Below are 25,605 nucleotides of genomic sequence, written 5' to 3'. Positions count from 1 at the left end.
TCGAACCCGGTACCTCTGCACTGTGACGCCGACGTGCTAACCACTGGACTACCGGGCCGCTTGAAATGATGATCTCACCCCCAATTTACTACTATTTAAATTTCTTTTTTCGATGTAAGTTGAGTGTTGTATAAATGGCCGCAGATCAATACAAATGTTGTTTCTTTTTTGCTCTCTAGAGGAAGAGCATTTAACCGTCTTTGTGTTTGTCTGATTTTCACTGTACAGCACTTTGTCTGCACCTATGGTTTTTATTTTTTTTATTTGTTTTTTCAGTTCTCTAGAAATAAAGTTGAGTTGCGTTTTGCCCGTCACCATACATTGCGATCTATTTCCATCATTTCCTATGAGGGACAAGCGTTTCCGAATCCAAACAAGTTGGAGGTCAAGCAACATCCTGCAACCAACCGCGTTTGACCTTGGAGGTCAACCGCTGTATATTTTTTCAACCTGAAAAATGACAACAAAAAAAAAATCTGAAGAACACTCACTCGGCGGGAGGGGTTCGTCCACTCTCTGGTAGCGACTGATGTCGTGGCGTACGGACGGCAGCGTGTGAACAGAAACGTGGCCGTTGACCTGAGCTGTGGAAGCACGCACGCACGCACGCACGCACACACACACACAATATAACAGTAATCATCATTTATATTAGCGAAACACTACTGGGAATTTAGATAACGGTGGACATCCATTTAATGCCATAAATAATTTCAACAAGGATGTATAATTGCACAATGACAGGTGTTTCGCACAGTTTGATGATTTCACACTACAGTATCGAAAAAGCTTCAATGCTCACATTGGTAAGAGGTTCAAAGGTGCGATTGGGAGGAATGACCCCTCCCGCGATTTGAACTCAAGTGGCGTTCTGCTACTGGACTTTTGTGCTCATCGTGGATTGTCCACTACGAACAGCGCGTTCAAACAGAAGGGTGTCCATCCTTGGCACCAGGGCACACTGCATTTTGATGATCGACTTTGCAATCGTGTCGTTGGATATGAAGCCAACTTTCACTGAGCGGTTCGAGGCCGAGTGTGAAGCGGCTGGGATGAAAATCAGCACCTTCGAATCTGAGACCTCCCCGAGAGAGCTTAGAGCCTCGGTCATCCGGGGAGGGACTCAGAGTCAAGCCGCTGCTCCTCCACATTGAGAGGAAACAGACGAGATGGCTCGGCTATCTGATTAGAATGCCTCCCGGACGCCTGCCTGGTGAGGTGTTCCGGGCACGTCATGCCGGCAGGAGGCCCCGGGGACGACCCAGGACATGATCCTCCCGCAAGAGTTGAAAGAGGGAGAGGGAAGTCTGGCATTCCCTATTGGAGCTGCTGCCTCCGCGACACGACCGTGGAGAAGCAGTACGGTTTCAAACAATTCATTTGGGTATCGTTTTTAACTTTAATGTGAGTTTTTTGCTTTCCTATATTTATATGCAGTGTTACCGTTCAATTGCACATCAGGCCTTTTAAGAATAAAACTACTTGCCACTTGGGCCTCGGCGCGACTGAATTTTAATGCTGGTCATTAAGATGGCGCTTGGAGAACTCAGTCTTTTTTGAGGTCGCGCTTTGGGGGGGAAAGTGGAAGAGCTTGATATCAATGATTCATTTTTCCTCCATGTTATCACTCTCCCTCTTTGGTTTCAAAGTCGGCTCACCGGGTTCTCTATCTGACAACGCCGCGCTCAGTCCATCTCTGGCCCGGCACGCCACCTGGTTGTCAGCAGCAACTTCGGCGGCCCGCAAAGAGCGTCTCTTCCACACCTCTGCTTGCTCATCCACCTCCTCTTGCTCCTCTCCCTGCACTTCTGGGCCAACAGCCCCTGCGGCAGACAAAGTGGGACAGACTTGTTGTCTTCGTTATGTTTATCTTAAGTTCAAAAGAAGCCCAGCATCTCCTGGATTCAAAAGACGGGCACATGGGGCAGCCTTCCAGTGAGATTATTGTCTGCACCACTGCTCCTAACACACACAGACTTACTCAATGTGAAATCTGGGCCGGTTTAGTTAAACCCCCCCCCCCCCCCCAAAAAAAACCCCAAAAAAACCCCAGCCTAAGCACAGTTCAATTGTAATGATTGAATTCACCACATTTTTGTTTAGTCTGTAAGAATTGTTTAGTTTTACATCATACACTGAGGTGAAATGTTACTTGGACTTTTGTGATGCAATTTAGTCGAATCATGATGTAAATCCCGTATTTTCCGCACTATAAGGCGTACCTTCGATGAATGGCCTATTTTAGAACTGACTTTATATGTCGGGCGCACCGCATTATAAGGCGCATAGAATAGAAGCAACAATAGTTGCGTTATTCTACCACTAGATGGAGTTGTGCCTAGTTAATTGCTAAACGTCTAACTAATCGGAACATTTTTTATTCTTATTAGTATAATACATACCCAGGATTTGGAATCTTTATTTATTTTTTTGCGCCCCCCCCTCCAAAAAAAAACTACAGTATCATTCACAGGATTTTATTTTTTTGAGGTAGTACTTGGCGACCGCGTAATTTCCCATATTTCCCACAGCACACCCGAAGATCTTTGACAGCACATCAATAACGGTAGGGAACCATTGAACATGAAGACACAAATGCGAGTGGAATTCAAGTCAGCTTCATGAAGATAAGTCTCGGTGATGAGTGAATTGATTACTGGCCGGGTTCCCGCCCACCTGCATCAGAGGTTCCAATGTCGCTCCCCGTTGTCATAGCAGTCGTCGCTAAGCTGTTGCTGCTAGATAACTCTGCTCCTTCCTCCTCTGCCCTCGGAGCCACTTCCGTCCTCGTATCCACCTCCTGGGACAAAAAGCAGATCCTCGATGGGATCAAACATCAACAATCCAAAGATTCATCGACGGCGCAAATCCAACTCTTTTTCTGTCTTTGATACTAGCTTGTGCTATTTGGACAGATTTTTCGCACTGGCGGAAGGTCGGGGAATGGCCTTCCCTTCTGGCCGAAACACCATCAGAAGCACTTCTTTATAATTACAGCCAACCTTTTAAAAGCCGTTCAATTAAATTGAATTCATTTATTCTCAACCGTCTCTTCTCTTCATTTTGTGGCGTTTCTCATGGCTGTACTGCTTGCGGGATGGCGAACGAGCGCCAAGGTTTTTTTTTCTTTTTTGTGTGTAAAAGGGGTATCAGTGGGCTAGCTAGCTAGCCCAAAATACCGTCAGTATTTTTTCTGTCCTCTAATTAGTTCAAGACACATCTGCACACATTTATATATTTAGTATCCAACTTCTCTGGTGATTACGATGTGGAGGGGTACAAGTTTGATGACAGGAGTGATGTTTGACAGATTTTTTTGCGTTGCCCGCGGACCTTTTAATGATCTGGCTGCTTGAAGTGTGAGCTCATGCCATTGTGGTTTGACTCAAGCCGAGTTGGACAGTTTGGTTCGTTCAATGCCCACTTCTGAAAAGGTGGCTACTCCCCCGATGCACCAGAACCAACAAATTTGTCTCAATTTGAATCCATGTTGCTCACAACAGCATCATACCTGAATGGGTGAAAGTGGGCCGCAGCTAGCGCTATATGAAGAACTGCAGGCCTGGTTGGTGTTCATCCTCGAATTTTGCTCGCCGCATGTGCAATCGCTTGCAGACTCAAGTTGCGAAGCCTGAGGAGAACCGCTGGCTTCCATCTCTCCACTAACCCGTGCCGATGCGCCGGTCGCATCCGCACTGTTGATCATCGGCATCCCCTCCATTTGCAGCTTGGCCGCGCTCCCTGAACCGTCGACCTGAGCCGACTCAGCGACAGGAGAGTCCGCTTCTGATCCGGCGCGCTCACATTTGGAGGCCTCGCTCCCACCGGCGACGTCCGCGGCCGCGGTCCTTTGCGACCTCGTCTCCTGCTGGCTACCGCGCTGCCCCGCGCTCTCCTCGTCCTCGTCCGAGTCGATGTGGAGCATCGCGTTGAGGCGCGTGTCCGTGGGAAAGCTGGAGCGCAGCCTCGGCGACGGCCCTGCGGGAAGTCGCTCCACGGGGATGCCGGAGGCCTCAATGGCATCCAAGTAGTCATTGAGGGACACTTGCCTGTGGGTGTGGCCGCCCGGGGCCGCCAGAACCGTGTCCTCCTGCCAGGCGCTGCTGTTGCCATAGTAACAAGCACCGTTGACTAACAGGGGGCTTTCCTCCGAGCCTGTGAGGGCGGCGCCGCATGCGAGGCGAGAAGATGAGGAATGGTGCGGGAGGTCCTCGTCGTCAGAGGGACTCCCGGGGTCGCTGTTCACGGCGCTGCCCAAGATGGTTCCTGTTGCATCTGGAGAGGAACACAGGCTCATTCGATCCTTTACCTCCACCAAAGAGATTCAATGTTTTCATTGCGCAACTTTTATTTGCAGAGTTGTGTGAAAAAGAAAATCGCTCCTTTTTCTCATCAAACTTGATGCAATGGAAGTACATCACACATATTCATCGTTTACTATTCACAAACTCACCTATTCACGAACTATTCACCAAATGGCGAAAGTCAAGCCTCTCCTTTCTCAAGAGCACTTTGAAAGAGTCATCCATGCCTTCGTCACATCTCGGCTGGATGACTGTAACGCACTTTACTTTGGAGTCAGACAATCCTCCATGAAGCGTTTCCAGTTGGTCCAAAATGCTGCTGCTTGCGTCGACTCAGCATGACTTAGTTTTGTTCTTGGTTTTACTGTTTGGTGCTTTCTACCGCCTTTATTACCGATTTGTCTTACTGTTTATTGTGCATGTTAAATTGCTCCATGTACAGCACTTCGTATGCAGCGATGGCTGTTTGAAAGTGCTCTATAAATAAAGTTGACTTGACTTGACTGCTACTCATAAGCGGGAACTCTGGCCTCCCTTCACTCACTCCCAAAACATTTTAGAGTTCTTCTTAAGATCTTATTTGTTTTCAAATCTTGAAATGGCCTCGCCCCCACTTCTACTTTTTCCACTGCTTTGGAATGACCTCCCACTGAACATTCGGCGAGCCCCCTCAATGGCCATCTTTAAAACTCGTCTTAAAACTCATTTTTATTCTTTGACTTATGACTCAGTATGAGACTTGATTTTTAGTTTGACTCTTTTTGTGCTTTCTCCTGTCTTTTCATATTATTTTTTGTTGTTGTCTGAATTATTTTTGCACCATGTACGGCACTTTGTACACAGCGGCAGTTGTTTTCAAGTGCTCTAGAAATATGAGTTGAGTTGAGTCGAGTCGAACTAGTTGCTCATCCAAATAAGCATTATTTGGCCTTGACGGTTGTCTGTGCTTCACTGCCATTCTTAATACTTACTCAGGACACGCTTTTATTTATTTATTTATTTTATCTTCAAGATGGATTGTTAATAACGACAAAATGTGAAATCAACACACACCCTCATGTCCAGTAGAGGTGATGTCCACCCGGAACTGCAGCTGCCCGCTAACGTGATCTGTCGGGAGGCGGCGACATAAGCTGTAGCTGACCGGGTGTTGGCTGTAGAAACACAAAGAGCGGGATTTCCTTTAAAAAAAAAAAAAAAAAAAGCCAGAGAACACCCTCGAGTTTCCACACACGATGCAAATCGACTCACTCGGCCGCGGGCCCCTCCAGAAGTCTCTGTACGGGTATGATCAGCTGACCCAGAAAGCGCTTGATGATTGGTCGGCTCTTGGCAAACTTATCTTTCACTTCGATCTCCATCACGTCACTCATCAGGGCCACAAAAGTGTATTTCTACAGGACAACAGCGGAATGGAGCGTCAAAGAGCCATTCAAATTGGCCTGCGGGAGCGACGGCCCGTCACGTTGCCGACCTCGCCGTGCCACACGGGGTTGGTGGTATTGGCGATAATGGAAGTCCGTCTTTCCTGGCCGTGGTGGGTGAACTTGGGGAGGGCCGTCCTTTTCCCGGGCTGAATGGACATCTTCAAGTAAGGGTCCGGGTTGAAAAACATTCCCTTCTTTAGGCCCGCCGCTCGAATGTCTGCAGTGGACAACACGCGCTTGGTTCATGTTACATTGGGGTGTATTTAAAGGGGTCTTTGCACCCCTGAGATGCGTCCTCTCACCTGAGAGGGTGAAGCTGACCAGCTTGCGACAGTGCTCCCCCCCTGACTGGCTTTCAATTTGACCCTCGCTGCCCACCTGGGGGGAGAGAAAGAACAGGAAAGGCTCCCTCAGCGGCCTTGGTTTTAAACATTCTTTTCCCCCCAAGATAGCACCGTAGTTGGCAAGCGCTCTTCAAGAGCCTTGCTTATTTTCTTTGTTTGTTTTTTTGAGGTTTTTGTCTTTTGTTTTGTCACATGGTGTTTGTTGCTAAGTCGTGTGGACCCGATGTGGATTGTTTTTAGTGGGGTTTTGTTTTGGCCACGACATTCGTCAAAGAAGAAGAATCTGCGCTTGGTGGTTGTGCCGTCTCGGCAGCACGCACCGATTTCGATTGGGAGGAATGTCGCGCCAGTTGACTGTCGGTGCTGAACAGCGCTTGTGGGTTTTTTTGCACCTATAATGGGCAGCATTTTTCCCAGCGCTGTTTTGTTCAGCGGAGATGTCGGCGCTGTTGGACAGTCTGTGTTGGTTGCGGGTGCATGGATGGCTGCTGAAGTTGAGGATGAGGAGAGAGGAGCGTCAGGGCGGAGCGCGGATGCGTATTTGGAACAGAGAGTCGCAGGCTTGGAATTGAAACGGATTTACGTGGGACAGGAGAAGTGAACCGATCTCGTTTCCGTCAATGCTACAGCTCCTTGTGTCCTTTCAAACTGAGCTTGTAGCTGACGTGTGCACGTTTTGAGCATGACGTCTCTGACCCACTGGTGAAAGGACACTTTGAGTCTCTCCTCTTTCATCCAGAACCGCTTCAAACAACAAAGTGCATGAGGGAAAAGTGGTTAAGATTGCACGACCGTCCGTGTTTTTATGTTTTGTGTTGTTTATTATTTTACTTTGTTAACTGTCTTGTAAAGCATTTTGTTACCGCTGTAGCTGTTGTGAAAGCGCCATATAAATAAATATGTATTGTATTGTATTGTATTGTAAACCTTCAAGTCAGAAGTGTCTTCATTCGGCTTCCATTCAGGATTGTTTGTTTATTCAGATCCTGCCCTAAGCAAAAAATATCTTGGTGTGTGGAGCGGGGAATGGAGCAGAAGTGCCAGCACTACCCTCCGCAATCAGAAGGACATGAGTGAAGAAAGGAAGGTAAAAACCACTGTACCGTCACGCCAGGGTTCTTGACGGTGATGCAAGGCGTTGTTGCTCTGAGGGCTCCGCTCACACCGTGATAGTATTTGAAGCAGATCTTCGTCTCATCTGCAGAGAGACAAGACTGCATCATTCACAGGGTTTCGATTCGCAGCCTTGCTTCCTCTCAGAATGTTATCCAAAAGTAAAAGTGGGACTGCATGAAATCATTCCTTAGCGGAATCCCCCTCCGCCCCCTCACTAAAAAAAACAATCAAAGTGAATCATGAATGGAATCAAATCGGGCCCTGGTGAATCGAATCAATTTCGGAACTCTGAATGGATACACAGCCCTCACCACAATATTTATTTATTAATACATTTTAAGTGGGACCCAAATAAGTGTGAAATACAAAAAGGAATCGCAGCACGTGGCCTCATACAGAGTTCGGTTAAGCAAATGTCTGAGCGTATTTTGCTATTATTATTTTTATTTTTTTTTACACGGTACTCACAGTCCATGAAGTAGGGCCCCGCCTCCAATTTCCACACAATCTGTCCTCGCTGAGTGCCGTTCACGCCGCGGTTCTTGGAGTCCCACACATTGGCGACGCATGTCTCGTCTGAAGAACACATCAACGACTGGATCAATGGCAGGTTTTTTTTTTTTCAGTCAACAATGAGACGGTTTACGTCACCTCTCTGCTCGATTTTTAATTTTGCTCTGAGATGATACGCTCAATATTAGGGGTGAAGTTCTCGAGACCACTTTTTAAGAGTCTCGGTCTCGTCTCAGAATCTAAGGCCTTTTTACTCTGTCTTGTCTCGGTCTGGGACAATGCGCCCTCTGGGTTTTTGACTTGAGATCTACCAAACAAGTGTCCAACAAGTACTAAAAACTATATCTCCCCTTAGTTTGTGTGTGTTCATGTTCACTCCAGTGACTCTCCTAAGCTTGGCTTTATGCGTGAGCAGAGGCTACAGGCCGCCACAGGAACTACATACAATTGTGGTAACTGAGTTCTTTTTTTTAACGCTTATACTATATTATTTTAGGATGTATGTATGTATGTATGTATGTATAGATAGATGGATAGATGGATAGATGGATAGATAGATGGAAAGCTAGTGAGCTAGATAGATAGAAAGCTAGCTAGATAGATAGATAGATAGAAAGCTAGCTAGCTAGCTAGATAGATAGCTAGATGGAAAGCTAGCTAGGTAGATAGAATTCAAGAATATACACACACACACAGAACAGTGGATTACAGCTGTAAACAAAATAATATATGAAAATAACACCCATGTCATCAACTGTTGAATTCTACTAAGTAAGACCCCTCGAAATTAAAACAAAGCTGCCCTACAAATGATTTGCACTAATAGCAATTCAGTATTTGAGAAGCAAAATGTACAGTTTCACTTTCTGACTTTTGCCGGCACCCCACAAAGTTTTTCATTATCTTATTAATTGGCATCATTTTGATATCGAGAAACAAATGGTCAAATGTGTCAGACAGATCGATCAAAACTCTCCCTTGTATACAGACACACACACACACACACACACAGTCCCTTTATTGACCGCAGTCAGGTCACCATCAATAAAGAGCTTTGTAGCTGACAGCCATAATGTGCCGCTGTCGCGGTGGCGAACAACACACAAGTCAGACAGGATGATAGTGTGGATCGAGGGAAAGCCGAGTCGTCCACGCCCTCATTCCCTGGAGTACATTAACCCTTCCTGTTTCTTATGGTCTGGATCAATACTACCCAAGAGCCCGGAGTCTGTGGTGGAATGAAGCTGACCTGAGCGCAGCATTCTTGCCTTTGTGACATTGGTACTTGATCAGGATTTGGAAAAGTCAGTTTCGAGAATAGGCTTGTGACCAACGTGATATTTTAGCTCATGTGACTTTCCTTTGCAGCTCCACAGTACGCCATCTTCGGCATTCCACAAATGAAAAATAAATGTTTCTTGATTTTTAACACTTTATCACACACTGTCACAGTGACAGTGAACATGCAACACTGACTCAAATGAATCCCACTGCCTCATAGTGTAAAATCCATCCATCCATTTTGTAATCTGCTCTATCCTCACGAGGGGTGCCACAGCCTATCCCAGCAGTCTTCGAGCAGTAGGCAGGGGACACCCTGAACCGGTTGCCAACCGATCGCAGGGCACACATTGACGGGCAACCCTTCACGCTCACACTCACACCGAGGGTGGACAATTTAGAGTGTTCCATTCAGCGGCCATGCATGTTTTTGGAATGTGGGAAGAAACTGGAGTACGCAGGCACGAGGACAACATGCAAACTCTACACAGGAAGCCCGAAGTCGGAATCGAACACCCGCACCTTTGCGCTGGGAGGCCGACGTGCTGACCAGTCATCCACCATGCCGCTCGTGAGATAGAATCGGTTCATGAAACGATTAGACCACTGTGTTGAATTTGTCAGACTCATCAAGTCACTTAATGCCACCAGCCGGAGTAGAAAACTGCAAATTAGTGCGTTTGTCAACAGGCGAATTTGTGAATGCCAAAGTAAATGATTCATTTTCTGAACCGCCGATCCTTTCAAAGTTCAAGATGCCCCCGCTAAAGTTACTTGCTCTCCGTATTCGCTCACCTATGTGGTACAGTCCGATCCAGTCGGTGGCATCCACCTCCTCTTTGATGTCCCAGGAGATAACCAGGCGCCCGTGGCCAAGGACGAGCTGGTACGTCGACGCCGTGAGCGAGGAGCGGCTGTCTGACGTGACAAGATCGGTGTCGCTATTGGCCCGCTGCAGCCCCACCCCCGCCGCTTCCGGCTGACCCCCCGACGTCAAGACTGGCGACGCGGGCGAAGAAGAGCCGGACAAGCTGCGGATATTTTCCGGCCCGAAGGTGTACGGCCGGCCGTGAGGGCTGCGGCGCCTCACCGCCATCAAGTGTTCCCGGGCGCTGCCGTTGGTTCCCGGCGAGGACGGCGGCGGGGAGGAGGAAGAGGTGGCTGTTGCCATAGTTACCACAGCATCACATGTGAGCGTGGCCTGCTGCTGAGTGTCAAGAAAATGGCAGTGATGAGGAAGGAGCAGATGATCGGGTGGGCGTGGGGGGGGATGGCGGGGGGGTTAACGGTGGAGAGCGGGTGGAAGGAAATCACAATCCAAAAGGACAACCGATGGCGATGACGACTCGGGGGACGATGGAAAATGAAGCGCTCTGTCCAAGGCACTTGAAAATCTCTGCATATCCCCGCCCCGCATTTCTTTGGCTGCGATACTTCGGTTCCATGTTGCGTGATTGCAGGTTCACGCGCGGCGAGTCGGGATCAGTCTTTGGTCTTCGCGTGGTTCTCCAAACTTGCAAAAGTCTCCCATATGAGACGGGCGGGATAAGTGAGGTCCCGCGGCGATTGCCGCTCTTCACCTCAGGAGAGGCGGGCAGGTGAAGGGATGACGGAGGCCTGTCAGGAAAGAAGCGGGCAAGATAAAAGAATTTTCCTGAATTCTGTTCAAATGTCGCCGTCCATCAAATCAAATTGGATTCTATCATGGATCGTTCTCTGTTCATTCCAGATGCGTCAAGAACCACAGAAATGATCTATTTCACCACATGGATGCAAACCTTAATTAAATCAATAAAGACAATGATCCTGATCCCTGCGTGGGAGAAAACTTCCAACAGAATTTGGCACAGGATATCCGAGCACCAAAATACTGGGTAGCTGCAGTCCTAATTTGAAAGGACATTTCAAAGCATTTAAAAAAAACAAAAGTGTTCTGAAGGCATTTAAAAGTCAAGGATTAAAAAGCAGCAGAGAAAAATTACTCGATGGGTGCACAGCTCAAAAACAAGATTTTGGAAAACACGATTTGAAAAATGCCATGGGAGACCTCAAGTATTGGCATGAGGACGAGAAAAATGAAGCAATATTAACAGTCGACAAGCATCTTCGATAAATATCAACAGAAACTAAACCAGAGCCATTGTCAAAGGCAGCTTGTCATTTTCTGACTCAGCAGCCCAGAAACCATTCAAATATCTTGAGCATTCCAAAAGGAAGAAACAAAAATGTTGACCAGTGTCATGAAGGAAGCCAGCAAATTTAGGGGGGGGGGGCAGTACAGAGGGGTCTCCATATTATTTATTTATTTATCATTTGATTTTTTTTCAGTATTTCTACTCTTTTTAAAAAAACATTTTAAATGGGTTTACTCAATTTATTGGACGAGTCATCGCAGCCCGAATTATTCTCAATTTTATTTTGAAACGTGTCGAGCTGAAGTGGCAGCATGCTAGTTGGAGTGGCTCTCCTTCGGTTCGAGAGCCTAAATTGTTCCTAACTGTGAATGCCAATGTCATCTGTTGCTCAGCAGGTGCCCTGTGATTGGCTGACGAGCAGTCCGGCACGTACGCCGCCTCCCGCGCAAAGTCAGCTGCCATCAACTCCGGCTGAACCCAAATGAAGACGAGCGCGGTGGAAAATGGATTTGATAAAGCAGAAGTCACGTTTGATGACAGAGTCAAGGGCCAACCCGAACTATTTTATAGGCCGAAATAAATAACGTATGTCATTGAACAATGAGCCGCCGCATCCTTGCCTCCGCGTATCGAATTTTAAAAAGGTTTCGCGATACGCGTGCAGAACTTCGTTGCTGTCTTCGCCGCATCGTCGCAGCAAATAACTTGGCTTGTGGCACAAATGACAGCGCGGTGACTTGAAAACATGCAGAGCGCCGGATTGTGGGAGCACTCCAACCACGTGAGCGGCATCAGCATCAAGTCTGTGGGTTATTTATAAATGGTGCCACTTTGCAACTAAAAATAGAGACAAGTGCAAAACCGAGCCAGGCACATTTTGCAAAACAATGTTCACTTGAAGGGTAAGCTTGTGGTTGTCTAGTATGGCATCTTGGGGAATGCGCGACCGCGCGTACACACGCGCATGTGTTTCCTATTGAAAAAAAAAAAAAGCCAAAACAAATGTTTTTGCGGTCTGGAGATTTTTTTTTTTTTTTATCCTTTGGATTCCAATAGGAAAAAAATACAAAAGCTTAAAAAACACTCTGCATCTTCTCAGCAAGTTACAGGCGAGGGATGGTTGGGGGCTACGAAAGTGAATCATAAAAGTGTCCCAGTTTACATGCATTTAAAAGGAAAAATAAAATGACTGACAAATATGGCTCGCTTCATGAAGCAATGCCTGCGACGTAACCCTGTTTGCAGCCGGTCTGACATGTGAAACAAACTCTGTGATACTTTACCAAACGGAGCCCGTTTACTGCGTTTGCACCCGCATCACGCTCGCATTTCAAAGTTCCGATTTTGCGCAATTCTTTTTCCATTTTGCTTAGAACAGAGGGGGGCAAACTACGGCCCGCGGGCCAAATCCGGCCCGTTGGTCTTTTTAATCCGGCCCGCCGAACGTTGGTACACAATTAAGGTTCGATGTCAATGATTGCATTCATTTCATTTGGACTTGTAATGACAGGCACTTCAACGCCAGGTGGCACAGTTACTTGAAGTTGCAGAGCATAGGGAGGAAGGGGGAAACGATACGGGAGCCCGCAGTAGCGCCAAGTCAAGCAAATCCCGTTCGATACGACGGAATAATGTACTCTTAAAGTCTGAAAAACGTGCCAAAAAATGCAAAATACTGCTTTTTAAATAAAGAAATCCAATTAATATTATGTCGAATTTAGTTCACCCTTTTGATCCGGCCCTCCATAATATTTTCTGGTTCTCATGTGGCCCTATGCAAAAAATAATTGCCCACCCCTGGCTTAGAACCAACACCTTTATACCATTAACTTGTCGATAGCGACCAGATTTTTCCCACAAAAACGCCTTGGTGACAACGAACCGCGGGGAGCTAACTGCAGCCGTGACCTTGCTTATGGGCAAAATGTATGGCGCGGGATTCCCCTCTGTTGCTTTGTAACACGACTGATCAACTGAGTACCTTGTTGTACTTCCAGAGGCACCGCGCGGTCCCGAGCACACGGTCGGAAAACACGTCTGGTAAACGGAAACAAATCTCGCTGTCTGCCAAAGATGACATTGTCTCTCACTTTCGAAAGCAGACAAAGCTCAGCTGAAATTACGAATAGGCAAAGTCGACCATTTTGACAATCATCCGCAATGGCGACAAAATCATGGCAGAGTTCGAGGCCAACAGATTGAAAGATGATCGTCGACGGCTTCGGGGCCCGGCGCACCCTAAAATGGAGAAGAGGCACTTTTTTACTTGCTTTTGCTAACTGAATGTTTTCAGAGATGACGTAAGAATCCGACACTTGTTTGTTTCATGTCAAATAAAATAGTTTATCGTACATCTTGCAAACACGTATTTGTAATTGACGTGTTTAGACTGTATTACAGGTTCATGTTTTTACATCGATAAACATTCATACTGTCCAACTACTTTGTAGTTGGCGGCCATTTTATTGGACACGGTTACAATTGACTAGCGTTAGATTCCTTCTGTCCCTCGAGGTGCGCCCTCACGAAGTTCGACTGGAGTGATAAGGCAGGACAATGAAATCGACTTCTACGAGACGGAACAAGGTACATCATTCCGTGATGTATCCACTGTTTGGGACATTTTTGTTTGGTGATCTGCCTTGGCCCAAGAAAGGTTGCGGAGGTCTTACTCTGAGAGGATGTATTGCTTTGCAGAAAAGGATGGCAGACACGACTCCCATCATATATTCTTATAAATATCTCAGCACACTTAAAAAACAATTGAAGTGACTTTTGTCATTTTACCCCCGGGGACTGTAATTCACAAATGAAGCCACGTTGTAATATAGTAGCCATACACTACTATATTTTTATGTACATATGATGATTCAATGCAATAAGGGGAAAGTAACATTTGAACTGAATTGCTAAGTAAGATAAAATACCAAGGAATATTTGAGAGCAATCGGGTTCTCGCAGGAGATGATGATGATGAGTAGGAGGCTTTTGAGGAAGGAAATGCGAGCCGCCCAGTTGTTATTCTGGAATCAATGTGGTAGTAGAAACACAATGCCGCTTGTCGTCTTTGCACACGAACACAAAGGGGGAAAAAAATCAAGTTGGCCTCTCTTTCTTGAAACATGGTTGATAAATGCCACTCAACAGGCCTTTGATGAGACTTGGAATTGGGAGCCCGTCGCTGCACGAGCAAGCAGCCCAGAAAATAACAATGGCTTTACATCAAGCAATGAGGTCGACAATGAAACGCCCATTAAGAAAGAAGAAAAAAAATACTTCTGCTCACCTTTTGTTGCGGTGATTTCAACGCCCCATCCGCGAGACGAAATCGACCCGCAAATGTCCCGCACTGATACACGACGGAGCCTCGCTCTGCCCCGGAGCTCAGCGACCTGTCAGCGGCCGGCACCCGGCCGAGGTGTCGCCTCCCCTCGCTGTAGTGGGATAGTCTGTCGGAACCTACAGGTTCGCCACACACCAAAAGCGAGCAAACATGTCAGGTCGGAAGCGTCTCATCATGGCCGGTTGTCTCCCTCTCGCTGCGGTGCAGCCAGCCAGGCTCATGTCTTATTTACGGGGCGGGAGCTCCCGACATCCGGCACCCCGTTTCCGCTGCGCTTCCCCGGCTTGTTAAGCGAAAACAAGTCCCCGGCACAGCCATGTTATCCCCTCTACAGGGACGATAAGTGCGGACGACCAACTTTGAATGTTTTCGGGCCCGGGCGCGAGTGTGTTCTGGTCCTGTTCAACGTCAAAATAACACCGCCCCCCCCCCTCCTCTTTGTGCATCACGTGTCGAGACGGTGGTTCGGGCCCCTTTAAAAGGCTACACTGGGTCACATTCCGTTCGTGATTAGGGATGAAAAGCACCAATCTGTTACTGGAGGGGAGGGGGGTTCACAAATCATATTCATTTCTGGGTCATTCCACAATTGAGTTCTTGTAATGGCGCCAACATTTGACTCGACCGGACCGGTTATTTGATTTTATTGCCCCCCCCCCCCACACACAAAATAACGGCCAATAAACCAGGTAAGAACGTGATTCGACCAGCTCTAAATTAATTGTTGTATGCCAATAATGTCAACAAATCTGAGCTCCAGTTGCAGACATGCACTGTCAGCGCAGATGCACTGCCAGACAGGAAGTGGTTGGATAGATTTCAACATAAAAGATTTGATGTACGGTCAGGCAGGAACTATCCATCCATCCATCTTCATCACCGCTTATCTTGCACCCAACCGTCTTCATCACTGCTTATCCTATATAGGGTTCCTTTTTTTTTTTTTTTGCAAATAGCCCAAAAACTTGAATTTTGGTCTCATCTAACGAGAGCACCTTCTTCCACGTTTGTTGTGTCTATTGGTGGCTTGACAAGACTTCAAACGGGACTTTTTAAACGTGCCTTTGAGGATTGGCTTTCTTTTTACCACTGTTCCATCAAGGCCAGATTTGTGCAATGTGTGATTAATAGTTGTCCCATTGGCAGACCCCCCCCCCCCCGCCCCCCAACCCCTTCTTTCAAAATCATACCCAAAATAAAGCAAATGTGAAACTTACTGATCTGTTATACTTGCAATTACCACTCTCTATTTTGGGTATGGATAAGTTGCAGTTTTATGGTGCGACAGAAAATGAACCCCAAATCTGGAATGATTTAACTCTGGAATTACTCTTGATTAAATCAAATTTACTGAAGGTGATCTTTGTCATTTCAGTGTAAATTCTGTGTGTGTGTGTGTGTTTGTGAAGAGACAGGTTTAAATAAAATAAAAAAAAATAAAAAGAACTCTGGTCATCCAGGGTCCAAATGCAGTACAGTGACCCGTGTAGGAAAGATGAAGCAAGCAGAAGGTTGGGAATGGGATCACCGAGATGCGGGGATTTGGCAAGTAATCCCCAGCGCCTTAATCCTCGTAACAAAAATAAAAAGTCTGTCCTTCCATCTTTTTGTCACGATAAAAGAAATTCTAACATGGAGCTAAGCACAATGGAAATGGCTGAATGATTGCCAAACTCAGTCTTTGATTAAATAAATTTAAAACTTTTGTACTTCAAATGTTTAAATGTAAATAATACAGCCTCCGACCTGATCACAGTTCATGTTGCGGGTGTAATTCAAAACTGCCGATACGAACGCTTTTAGTTGCGGGCTTGGCTGGCCCGCGGTCAGATGACGCAGTGGGTGGTGATGAGTTGGTGGGCCATCTCAACGTTGCCACTGGCCTGGTAGATGAGGGAGAGATTGAAGGCGGCCTCTCTCCTCAGATCCACTTGGTCATCGGCGATACCCTGTTGGTGTGGATGGAGGAGAGTTTTTGAAAACACTGTTGTATTTTCGTTTTTATGAGTCTTAGTCATCAAGTAAACAAAAAGGTCCTTAAGACTGCTTGACCTTCCTTCTGTGTGGATGTATTGTAGTATGACAATAAATACAAATAAAGTAATATTTTTTTTTTAAAAGCTAGGTCATGCACAAGGTATGAGATTCATTGAAAAAAAAGAGAGTTAGTTCTATCAACATAAACTGTACTTGCAAAGACTTGCCAATGAATTACAAGCAGTCTAATTCGTGAGCAAATGGTTTGTTTGTTTGTTGTTGTTGTTTTTGTTTTGTTGTGGTTATTTTGTTCCCATTTAATGGGAAAGTACCTCGAGTTTCTGGACAGGCAGTCGAAGAGTCTTCTGGTAATAATGGATGGCTAAATGTGTAAGGCCCATCTGGTGCAATGCCCTGCCCATGTTATACATGCTCTCCTGACACTCCCCACGCAGTTCCACGTACCGCCACAGGAAGGAGAAACCCTAACAAAAGAAAAAAACCCCATGAGAAGCCAAGTCCTCAAAAGCGCAGTCAAACACAACATACCTGAACAACCAGTGGGTGTCTCTTTGCCACAAATTTCTGGGCCGCCATGTGGAAAAAGGTGAGGCCCACAAACAGGTTGAGGAGCGGGTCGTCAGGCCGAGACTGGAAGGCCTGGACGTACTGGGCTGGAGACAAACAAGACGACGTCACCTGCACATGGCTCCATTTGCAACCGGATGAGAGTTAATTACGGATGCTGTGTGTGTGTGTGTGTTACCCAGGGCGTGTTTAAAGCTGCCCGACACCATGGCGTTGTGTCCGCAGAGGATGCAGAGGGCATGGTTTTCGGGATGTTTCAAAAGCAGACGCAAGCAGAAGCGATGATGACGTTGGTGGTGGGAGGATATCGTCAGCTAAAGGGAGCGCAGATGTGAGTGCCCTGCTGCACATGGCCGCATTATTCAGTGTTTGCCAATCTTAATTGTGCCAAGGCGCACATTGTACATGAGAAAAGCTGCCACTGCACAGCACCCAACAAAAATGTCCCCCAAAGTATTTGGCGTGACATCCTGAACCGTTTCATTGAACGCAAAGACATTATTCTGTTGTATGAATGACAAAATAAATAGTTGTAGGTCTAATTAGAGGAATGGGGAAATTATGAAAAAATAATCACTTTTTTGTCATACGGTATTTGTTAAAATGCTCATTAGGACTTGACAGTAGTAGATGATGGATCTGATCTTTGAAAACAGCTGTTTCTGGGCCCATCTCGTGCCTCCAGTTCAGTCCTCCTGAAATAGCGGGATGGGCGCGTGTGACACGGGGAGAACATGGTTTATGTTGCCGTATAAGATTATGAATGAATAAATAGTGTATTCTTATTGTTATTATTAAAAGGGGAATCCCATATCTCTCTATCACATTTTTACTTTCACAAGTCTTGGCAGAACCTGGGACCTCGAGTATCATATTTTGGGCCTTATGCTTGAATTTTGAGGGAAGATTCCTTGAGAACTCAACTTTGAATGCAAGTTGAAATGACAACGATAAGAGAAATTAATAATAAAAAAACAAGAGTAGACTAAAATAACAGCAATAAAACCAAAAACAAAACTAAACTAAAAACCAATACGGATAATGGATGGATGGAAATACCGGCTGCTCCTGCGGTGCGCACGTTGACCTCTTGGGGGCAGCGTAGTGCTGTTGTGCATGCATGGAGCACACTTTTACAATGAGCTCCAAAGAAAGTTGCGATTGAACTCGAATAATATAACTTGTTTTTCACAGACTGGGAACAATTTGTGCCTTTGGGTGCTCTTATGTTACCTGTGTGTATCTGTTTCTACAGCGTTTGTGTGTGAATATTTATTTGAAGGAATATCACTCCAGAAGCCAATGCTAATTTCCTGCTAGCATTTGGAAAGGTATTTTACACCGACCGTAGCTTTAGCACGGTATGATTTTTTTTTAAACGAAACATTTAAATAGATCATGAGTGTAAATCTTTTTCTTTCGTGTTAAGTTTTATCGTAAACTCCAACTGCGGCGTCATGAACCAACTTAATAGACGCTTAGGGACGGCAGAATCACACACGCTGTGTAAACAACATGGTGCATTTAGGTTCCTTCGACAACATCGGGAACTTGCACACACACGACGCAGTTCGGCACATTAATTGTACTTCTTCAATTGTAAGGTTCTAAGGATCGAGACCGTAAATCAACTTTTGATTAATCGTCCAGCCGTATTTCGCAGAAACAATCTTTTTGAAGATTTATTTTTGGGGAAGGCGGCAGGTGTTGTTTCCATGAAAGTGAGAGAATTGATTGGCATCCCATAAATCCCAAACTTGCATCATGTCAGGCTAAGGTGCTGCGGCACAGTGGTTGGGGATCGCTGCATTAAATGCTGAGAGGAGATTGAAATCAAGCGCTGTGTCTCTTTACCTGGTTAAATATATTCCAAAGCTGAGGCTGATCCACATTATCCATCAGCATCAATCTGTTGGAAAGGAGGAAACCATGATGAGCAAAGTGATGCAGAGACGATATCATTCACCTCTCAAACCTGATGTAGTTGTAGGCCTTGTGATGGCCGCGGTCCAGGATGCTGGCCGACAGGCCGAGGAACTCCAGCTCCTTCCTTCTGGGTTTGATGTCGTAGAAAGAGTAGAACTCCATGGCGGACTCGACCATTAGCTCCGCCTCTTCGTAGCGTTGCACGTCGCAGAGTGACAGGACGCAATTCAGCAGCAGTTGCCACCAGTCCTCTTTGGACAGGATTTTGGTTTTACCTTTTGCAGGTATCAAAGTATGACCAAGAATTGAGCACCTTATACTTTGTACACTGAACAACATTGCTTCGGTGTTACCAAATGTCATTCCAAAATTGAGTGAAAAACCCGGAGGTACACTGGCATATCCTGTTAACGGTAAACAATAACGACAAGGTCAAGAGTTGACGTACATGTGATTTCCAAATAGGCCGCTTCCTGGTCATCGATGTCCGACAACACGTTCCCAACCTTCACCAAGCGCAGATGAGTCTCTCCCGACGTGACGACAGAGCGCACGCACACGTTGGCGCGCTGCATGGCCACCTTGGATGCGCAAACACACACACACACGTTGCACCGATTTTTACACGCTGCGGTGAACGGGGAGGAGAAAGACCCGAGAAAATCCCGGTGCAACCTTGAGCAGCATGGACATCATCGTGATGACGGCATCCAAGTAGTGCTGGATGAGTCCCTGCGTTTTCAGTAGCGTGGACCGATGCAGGAGCAGCTTGAGTTCCTGCACACATTTGACGCGCGCCGATGAAGTGAGTGTCTGCTTCTTCGCGAAAGAGTCGCACAACCAAAATAAATAAATAAACGCATCACGTGCCTTCTGCGCCGCAGACGAGTCTTGTGCAAGCGTGTCGTTGTCGTACATGGACTCCAGCGCTTTGAGGGCACACTCTGGCCGACCGAGCTGCTGCTGCAGGGTGGCCAGCGTCAGCCGCGCCTCGAGATGTTGCGGCGCCAACTCCACCACCTTTGTGAAGCTCTCGGCCGCCGCGTTCATTTCGCCCAATGCCTTCAGGCACTCTGCAATGGAGTGACAGGTCGCTGGTTGCTTATCATGAATCGGACACATTCTCGCGCCACAACTTGGGCTCCACGCCTCATACGTTTGTGCGTGGCTATTCGTTATTTGAAGAAATGTCACTCTTGGGCTCAAAAGCAAGTTTCCTATGAGCGTGTCAAAGGGATTTTAAATGGACTGCTAGCATTAGCACTCGCGATGTTTCTCAAATGAAATATGTCACACGCACACACCCACCGCTGTTCAATGACAATGTTTCTGTGATTGTGAGAATCCCAAATTAAATTGAGTTTCAATTTCAATTCATTGCCCGGCCGGACATTACGGGAGCTATTTGGTTTAAAATGCCCCTTTACCGGAACACACGTTGGACTCTGCTACCGTATTTTCCAAACTAAAAGGCGCACTGGATTATGAGGTGCACCTTCAATGAATGGCCTATTTTGTCATTTTTTTTCATATATTGGACGCACCGCTTTATAAGACGCAATTTACAAGTGTGATGTGCTCAGAACGATAAAAAGTCAGTAAAACGTATTTAATAAAGCAGCGCCACAGTTCACTGAACCGACAGCAAGTTCTAACATTGACTCGTTAACGTTGAACGTCTCTTGCCGCTGCTCTATTTGCGCGTTCAACTGCGTAGCCCGATCGCCTTTAGTTTGAACTCTGCGTTGTCAGCATGTCTCGAGCAAGGAGCCATTTTGGAGTTGACATATTACCGTAATGACCATACACAAGGCGCATCGGATTTTAAGGCACCGTGAGCTTTTAAGAAAATGGAAGAGATTTTAGGTGCACCTTTTAGTGTGGAAAATATGGTAATTGTTTTCCAATCCCCGATTGCTCTCTCCCTGCCTTACGTCTCCTGAGCCGCTCTGTCCCTCCACTCCTGTCTGGTGCCTCAGGTGACATGTGCGGAGTGAAGTCGAAGATGAAGCTAAGAGGTGATCATTTTTCCCTCGCTGATCTCAAATCACGGAATGGCAACGCAGAGCGCGTTCGAAAAGTCCCTTTGCATTCCAGTATTCAAGGCCGCCTTCCTCACAAAGACTCGAAATCAAAAACAGGTGTAGATGAGCGTGAACGTTTTTTTTTTTTTGTCTGTGTGCTGTCATTGGCAGATGCCCCCCCCCCCCCCTCAAGACCTCTCTAAAAGTGGACGCGAACCTACCTGCGTGTCGAAGCCAGACGACGGCCAGGTTGTATTTCTCCGAAATGACGAGCGCAGACAGCAAAGGTAGAGCGGCCAGGTAGGCTCCCTTCTCCAGGTAGGCCTCCCCCACGTCCAGGTATAAGTCGCCGATCTCCTCTGCGCATTGCTCCATCAGTGAGGACACCAGCGCCTGGGTGGTGAAAGCCAGAGGGAAAAGTTTTGAAATATGGAAATATTTCCCCCTGTCTGAAATATGGAAGGCTTGTAAAGTCGTCCGCTACCTCCAGGGGCGCGCAGATGCCCTTATGGATGAGGCAGACAATCAGCTTGGCCTTCAGGTCCACCGGAATGCCGTCCGGAAACTGCACATCCTTGATTTCGGCTGCAGAACAACAACGCATCCTCAGTTGGATTGACTCATCTTTGAGGGCGTTTGGCAAACGGTTTATTGATTTATTTTGATACAAATCGCCTTTCTTCAGATCGGATTCTTGTCGACCGCTTCATCTTATTTGAGTCGCTTGACGCTAGCGTTGCTGTCCGTGACATTTCCTTTCGTCACGGAACTCTCCGTTTGAGCGTGCGTACGACTTACACGCGTCCGCCGATTCCGTTTCTGCTGCGGTCGCAGGCTGCGCCTCTTCGTTCTTCAATGTCTTCTCTGACGTATTCTCCTCTTTAATGGGGGTCTCCGAGTGACTTTCATCCCGGATTAGAACCACGCCCACAAAACGGACCAAGACCTGAAGGAGGACACACGGGTACTGAGACATTGACAACCAACGTTATCTGCAGCTGGTCTAAGGTGTGCCTGAGAACCTGCAAAGCCTTGTCGTACTGATGGTCGGTGATGTAGAGCTCAGCGGCCATGTTGATGATGTCATCGCTGACCAGGTTGGGGTGTCGTGCCAAAGCTGCCTCAATTACACCGAGCGCCGAAGGCAGGTCGCCACTTTCGTAATAACTCCTAAACAGTGAAGATATATATATATATATATATACATGAAATGTGCCGTTGCATGTTTGGTTATATATTGTATTTTATATTTTACATTGCATTGCATTCTGTACTGTGGACAATTCTTTTTTTTTTTTTTTTTTGGTGCATGCAAATACTTTTTTTTTCTACTTTCTTCCCTCCAAATTTTGCTGCTGTGGATTGAATTTCTCAATTGTGAGACAAATAAAGGTTTTCTCATCTTATCTTATCTTAAGACACGGACGGGTAAGCCATACAAGACGCGCATTCACAACCACGCGCAATTTTCCAAGTGATAAATATCGTCTTTGCTGTCGGGGCGAAATCCTCCGAAATGGGGCGTGCTAGGGTTGACGCAATTTTTGGGGGGCCGATCACTTATCCCTAAATTTGTAGCATTGTACCACAAAAGAAATTAGTACTCGCATGCCTCAAAGACCATCCGTGACGTGACTCAAAGACATTACGGGTGCTGGCAAAATGTGCAGTCAATGCAAAATATCGGCCGGACGATCAAATGGTTGTAAAGTGCACTCGTCGTCAGGGCGCGTTGCCTACTTGGCCATGTCCTTGGAGAGCTGCATGAAGTGCTCGGCCTCCTCCATCGGCAGCAGGGAGAGAATTCTGCGGTAGCCATCCATGCACTGCCTGTGCTCCCCCAGACGCATGAGGAGGCCGCAGCGGTCCCACAGGTAGCGCACGTTTGTGGGAGCGTACTTGACGGCTGCGGGATGGAGTGGCCATTTTACAGCTGTTCCCACAAAAACAACGCACTTTATTCTACCATTATTTCACAACCTTTACCGAGCCAAGATTCTTATTTTACCTGACCAAAAAAAAAAAAAAAGTTGATGATTATTTCCTCAAAAGCAAAAAAAGTTGATCGTCTGAACATGAAATATCTTGTCTTTGTCGTATATTCAATGAAATCGAGGTTGAACATGATTTGCATTCTGTTTTGAATTAGGTTGAACACAACGTCGACCTCACAGTGAAGAGGTTGTGGGTTTAATTCCGGCTCTGGCCTCCCTGTGTGGAATTTGCATGTTGTTCCCGTGCCTGCGTGGGTTTTCTCCGGGTACTCCGGTTTCCTCCCATATTCCAAAAAACATGCATGACAGGCTGATTGTACACTCGAAATTGTCCACTCTCGGTGTGAGTGTGAGCGCGAATGGTTGTTCGTCTTTGTGTGCCCGGTGATTGGCTGACAACCAGTTCAGGCAGGCAGACCTTTGTTGTAGCAGACGAGAGCTTGGCGCACGTTGTCCTGTTCCAGCGAGACCTCGGCAAGCCTGATCCACTCCTCGCAGTCGGACGGGTTCAAGTGGGCGGCGATCAGGCTGAACTGCAGCGCTTTGTCCATGTCGCCTTCGTCCTCGTAGATCATGGCCAGCGTGGAGAAAGGATCGTAAGCCAGCGGCGCTGGAAGGTGCCGGGAAGACGAGGATAGGATCATGATAAGACAATGCAAAAAAAAACCCCAAAAAATAAAACAGGTGCCCACCTTGTCGTATGATCTCCATACACATGGCGATGGCATCGGCTTTCTCTCCTCTGGCGTAGCGAATGTTCGCCTCACCCATCAGGCCTCTGAGCGCCCGGGGAAGTTTACTGCGGCTGCGTCGTTCCTGGAACCACGGCAAGAGGAAAATGAGATTGAGGGTCTGAGTGATTCATTCCCGGGAAAAGCTCCCAAATTGTTGGAATTTTGAAACCCAACCCACCTTCATCATTTTCTTGTTTTCGCGGTTCAGCTCCATCTCCAGCGCAAGCACGTCTCCGACTGTCATGTCCTCACGTTCCTGGTCTTCACTTTCAAACTTTTTCTTCACTCTCGGTTTCTTACCCTTCACTTTCAATTTCAACTTTTCCTTTTGCTTGTCGTCGTCGTCATCGTCCTCCTCCTCTTCTTCGTCCTCTTCCTCCTCCACTGCGAAATCGTCGTCATTCTTGTCGTCAACATAGCCCAAGCTGTCATTATCCTCATCCGACAATACTTGGTCGGTGGACTCGCCAAGCATTGAGGCAAAGGCTTGCAGAACATCAGGGCTGATTCCTTCTTCTAAGAGGGGAGGTGAAGGAGGGAATGGGGTGAATCAACAACTTTTAAAAAGTCAAACATGACGACAACTGAAGTGGTGGGGCCCGCAGCGATGTTTTTGTTTTTTTCTTCTTTGGGGCGCAAAATCACAACCAGCATCCCTGGGTCCAATTTTGAGAGACGATAGTATATTGAATAATTAATCACAGAGATCAGAACGTCTTCAAGGACCCGATACCTGCCTTGAGGGTTGTCGCCAGAGAACTGGAAAATTATCACCTTGGGTCACATGATTTCAAATTACTGTATGTTCTTCTTCAGTCGTTCTCAAACTTTTTATACCAAATAACACCTTTAAAAAAACGAGCCGAGTACCACACCACTATTGCAACCTTTAAAATGTCGTGGTGTCGTATGACTGAAATAATTTTGACTTCATTCCAACAGCGCTTCTAATATTTCAAGCCACTGTCACAGCTTCACGTAATTATTGACATAATACATTTAATGCAAATGAATGTAATAAATTAATAAACTGTACCGTACTTAAAAAAATAAAGTTTAAGTAAAAGTTGTACCTAAATAAATGTTTAAAAAATAAACAAGATTATCTCTGTTGAACTCGACTGAAATGTAATTATAATACTATTTAAAAAAACAAAACATTCAGGCCACTCTTAACAACATGCACTTTTAATTCACTGACTATTAATATGCAACTTCTGAAAAACCGTCAACACCTTTTCGCCCTATTTGCTGACGCCACTGACGAAATGCATCATAGAGTGACATGTATGGACAGACACGCAAAATGTTGTGGCGCTACAATTTACCAGTTTTCACATGGATGTCTGTCGAGGTGGAAGGCTGCGCCACCTCCTCATTTTCAACTGACGCTGCTGCCTCCTGAAAGACAATCAAGAATTTGTGAGTTACTCGCGATCCACTTTTCCTTGATTTAATCTCATCTAAAAAGGGTCAAAAGTGACGCAATTTGTAGAACCTGAACCAAAACGTAATTCTTTAATAGATTCAAATTTTGTGTTACTTTAGGAAAAGAAAGCAAATTTCCGATTGTTTAGACGGCATCTAGTTGATTCATAATGCTGGAAATTGTCTATACGGATCTCATTTGACTGAATAGTATGTCAGGTTTGCTCAAATTTGCATTTGGGTTGCTCGAAGCCAGATTGGAGCAGACGTACTTTGGCTTTCCTCTCGTCTCTCCTCCTGTCAAACTCCTCAAATGTAATCCTCCCCTCTAGGTAGTCGATAAGTTCAGCGCTGAACCCTGACATCTTGCTTTGCTTTGGCTGCTATTCCACAGCCAACCCAAACAACTATCAAATCACATTCTAACACCATCAACGCTTTCACGTTTACATCGGGGAGCGCGCTTACTTT

At 46.3% G+C, this 25,605-nt stretch overlaps 2 protein-coding genes across 6 annotated transcripts in view; both read right to left on the bottom strand.

The window, feature by feature from the left end:
* The window catches only part of hecw2b (HECT, C2 and WW domain containing E3 ubiquitin protein ligase 2b), a 25,119-nt gene extending 10,573 nt beyond the window's left edge, over positions 1-14,546 (bottom strand). The window contains exons 1-11 of one of the 4 annotated variants that reach the window (XM_086111361.1): positions 14,407-14,546; positions 7,660-7,767; positions 7,179-7,273; positions 6,034-6,109; positions 5,779-5,948; positions 5,556-5,698; positions 5,358-5,458; positions 3,512-4,275; positions 2,677-2,800; positions 1,659-1,823; positions 492-584 (exon numbers count right to left, since the gene is read on the bottom strand). In XM_086111361.1, the coding sequence (XP_085967487.1) occupies positions 492-584; positions 1,659-1,823; positions 2,677-2,800; positions 3,512-4,275; positions 5,358-5,458; positions 5,556-5,698; positions 5,779-5,948; positions 6,034-6,109; positions 7,179-7,273; positions 7,660-7,666 (1,738 nt within the window). In that variant the 5' untranslated portion in view covers positions 7,667-7,767; positions 14,407-14,546. Of the gene's footprint in view, positions 1-491; positions 585-1,658; positions 1,824-2,676; positions 2,801-3,511; positions 4,276-5,357; positions 5,459-5,555; positions 5,699-5,778; positions 5,949-6,033; positions 6,110-7,178; positions 7,274-7,659; positions 7,768-9,507; positions 9,739-9,780; positions 10,174-14,406 lie in introns of those variants that run through there. The other 3 variants (XM_086111342.1, XM_086111352.1, XM_086111370.1) reach the window with 3 other exon arrangements.
* On the bottom strand, positions 14,438-25,605 carry gtf3c3 (general transcription factor IIIC, polypeptide 3). Of its 2 annotated transcripts, XM_086111383.1 has the most exons (20): positions 25,407-25,605; positions 25,035-25,107; positions 23,885-24,222; positions 23,665-23,788; positions 23,391-23,582; positions 22,719-22,884; positions 22,001-22,148; positions 21,777-21,924; positions 21,463-21,563; positions 21,200-21,371; positions 19,825-20,027; positions 19,630-19,731; positions 19,403-19,535; positions 19,004-19,229; positions 18,883-18,937; positions 17,207-17,342; positions 16,990-17,114; positions 16,773-16,925; positions 16,259-16,412; positions 14,438-14,579 (listed from the first exon to the last, which is right to left on the bottom strand). In XM_086111383.1, exons 1-19 carry the CDS (start codon positions 25,497-25,499, stop codon positions 16,290-16,292), a joined length of 2,811 nt encoding a protein of 936 aa, XP_085967509.1. In that variant the 5' UTR covers positions 25,500-25,605; the 3' UTR covers positions 14,438-14,579; positions 16,259-16,289. The 2 variants fall into 2 exon arrangements, with proteins under 2 accessions (XP_085967509.1, XP_085967518.1); XM_086111392.1 differs by lacking the exon at positions 14,438-14,579 and having other exon boundaries at positions 15,794-16,412.

Source organism: Hippocampus guttulatus, chromosome 1 (genome assembly GCF_054856545.1).
Source record: "Hippocampus guttulatus isolate MCC_2025c chromosome 1, RoL_Hgut_1.0, whole genome shotgun sequence".
NCBI lineage: Eukaryota > Metazoa > Chordata > Actinopteri > Syngnathiformes > Syngnathidae > Hippocampus > Hippocampus guttulatus.
This window is presented reverse-complemented; position numbering and strand designations above follow the sequence as displayed.

What these genes read in the sequence shown, in the direction of transcription:
- gtf3c3 (XM_086111383.1), bottom strand. Translation starts at nt 25,499, where the DNA reads ATGTCAGGGTTCAGCGCTGAACTTATCGACTACCTAGAGGGGAGGATT. An exon ending in CGTCTGGCTTCGACACGCAG is followed by an intron (nt 20,028 to 21,199) that starts GTAGGTTCGCGT and finishes ACTCCATTGCAG; the next exon opens with AGTGCCTGAAGGCATTGGGC. An exon ending in TGCCTGTCCAGAAACTCGAG is followed by an intron (nt 16,413 to 16,772) that starts GTACTTTCCCAT and finishes CCACACCAACAG; the next exon opens with GGTATCGCCGATGACCAAGT.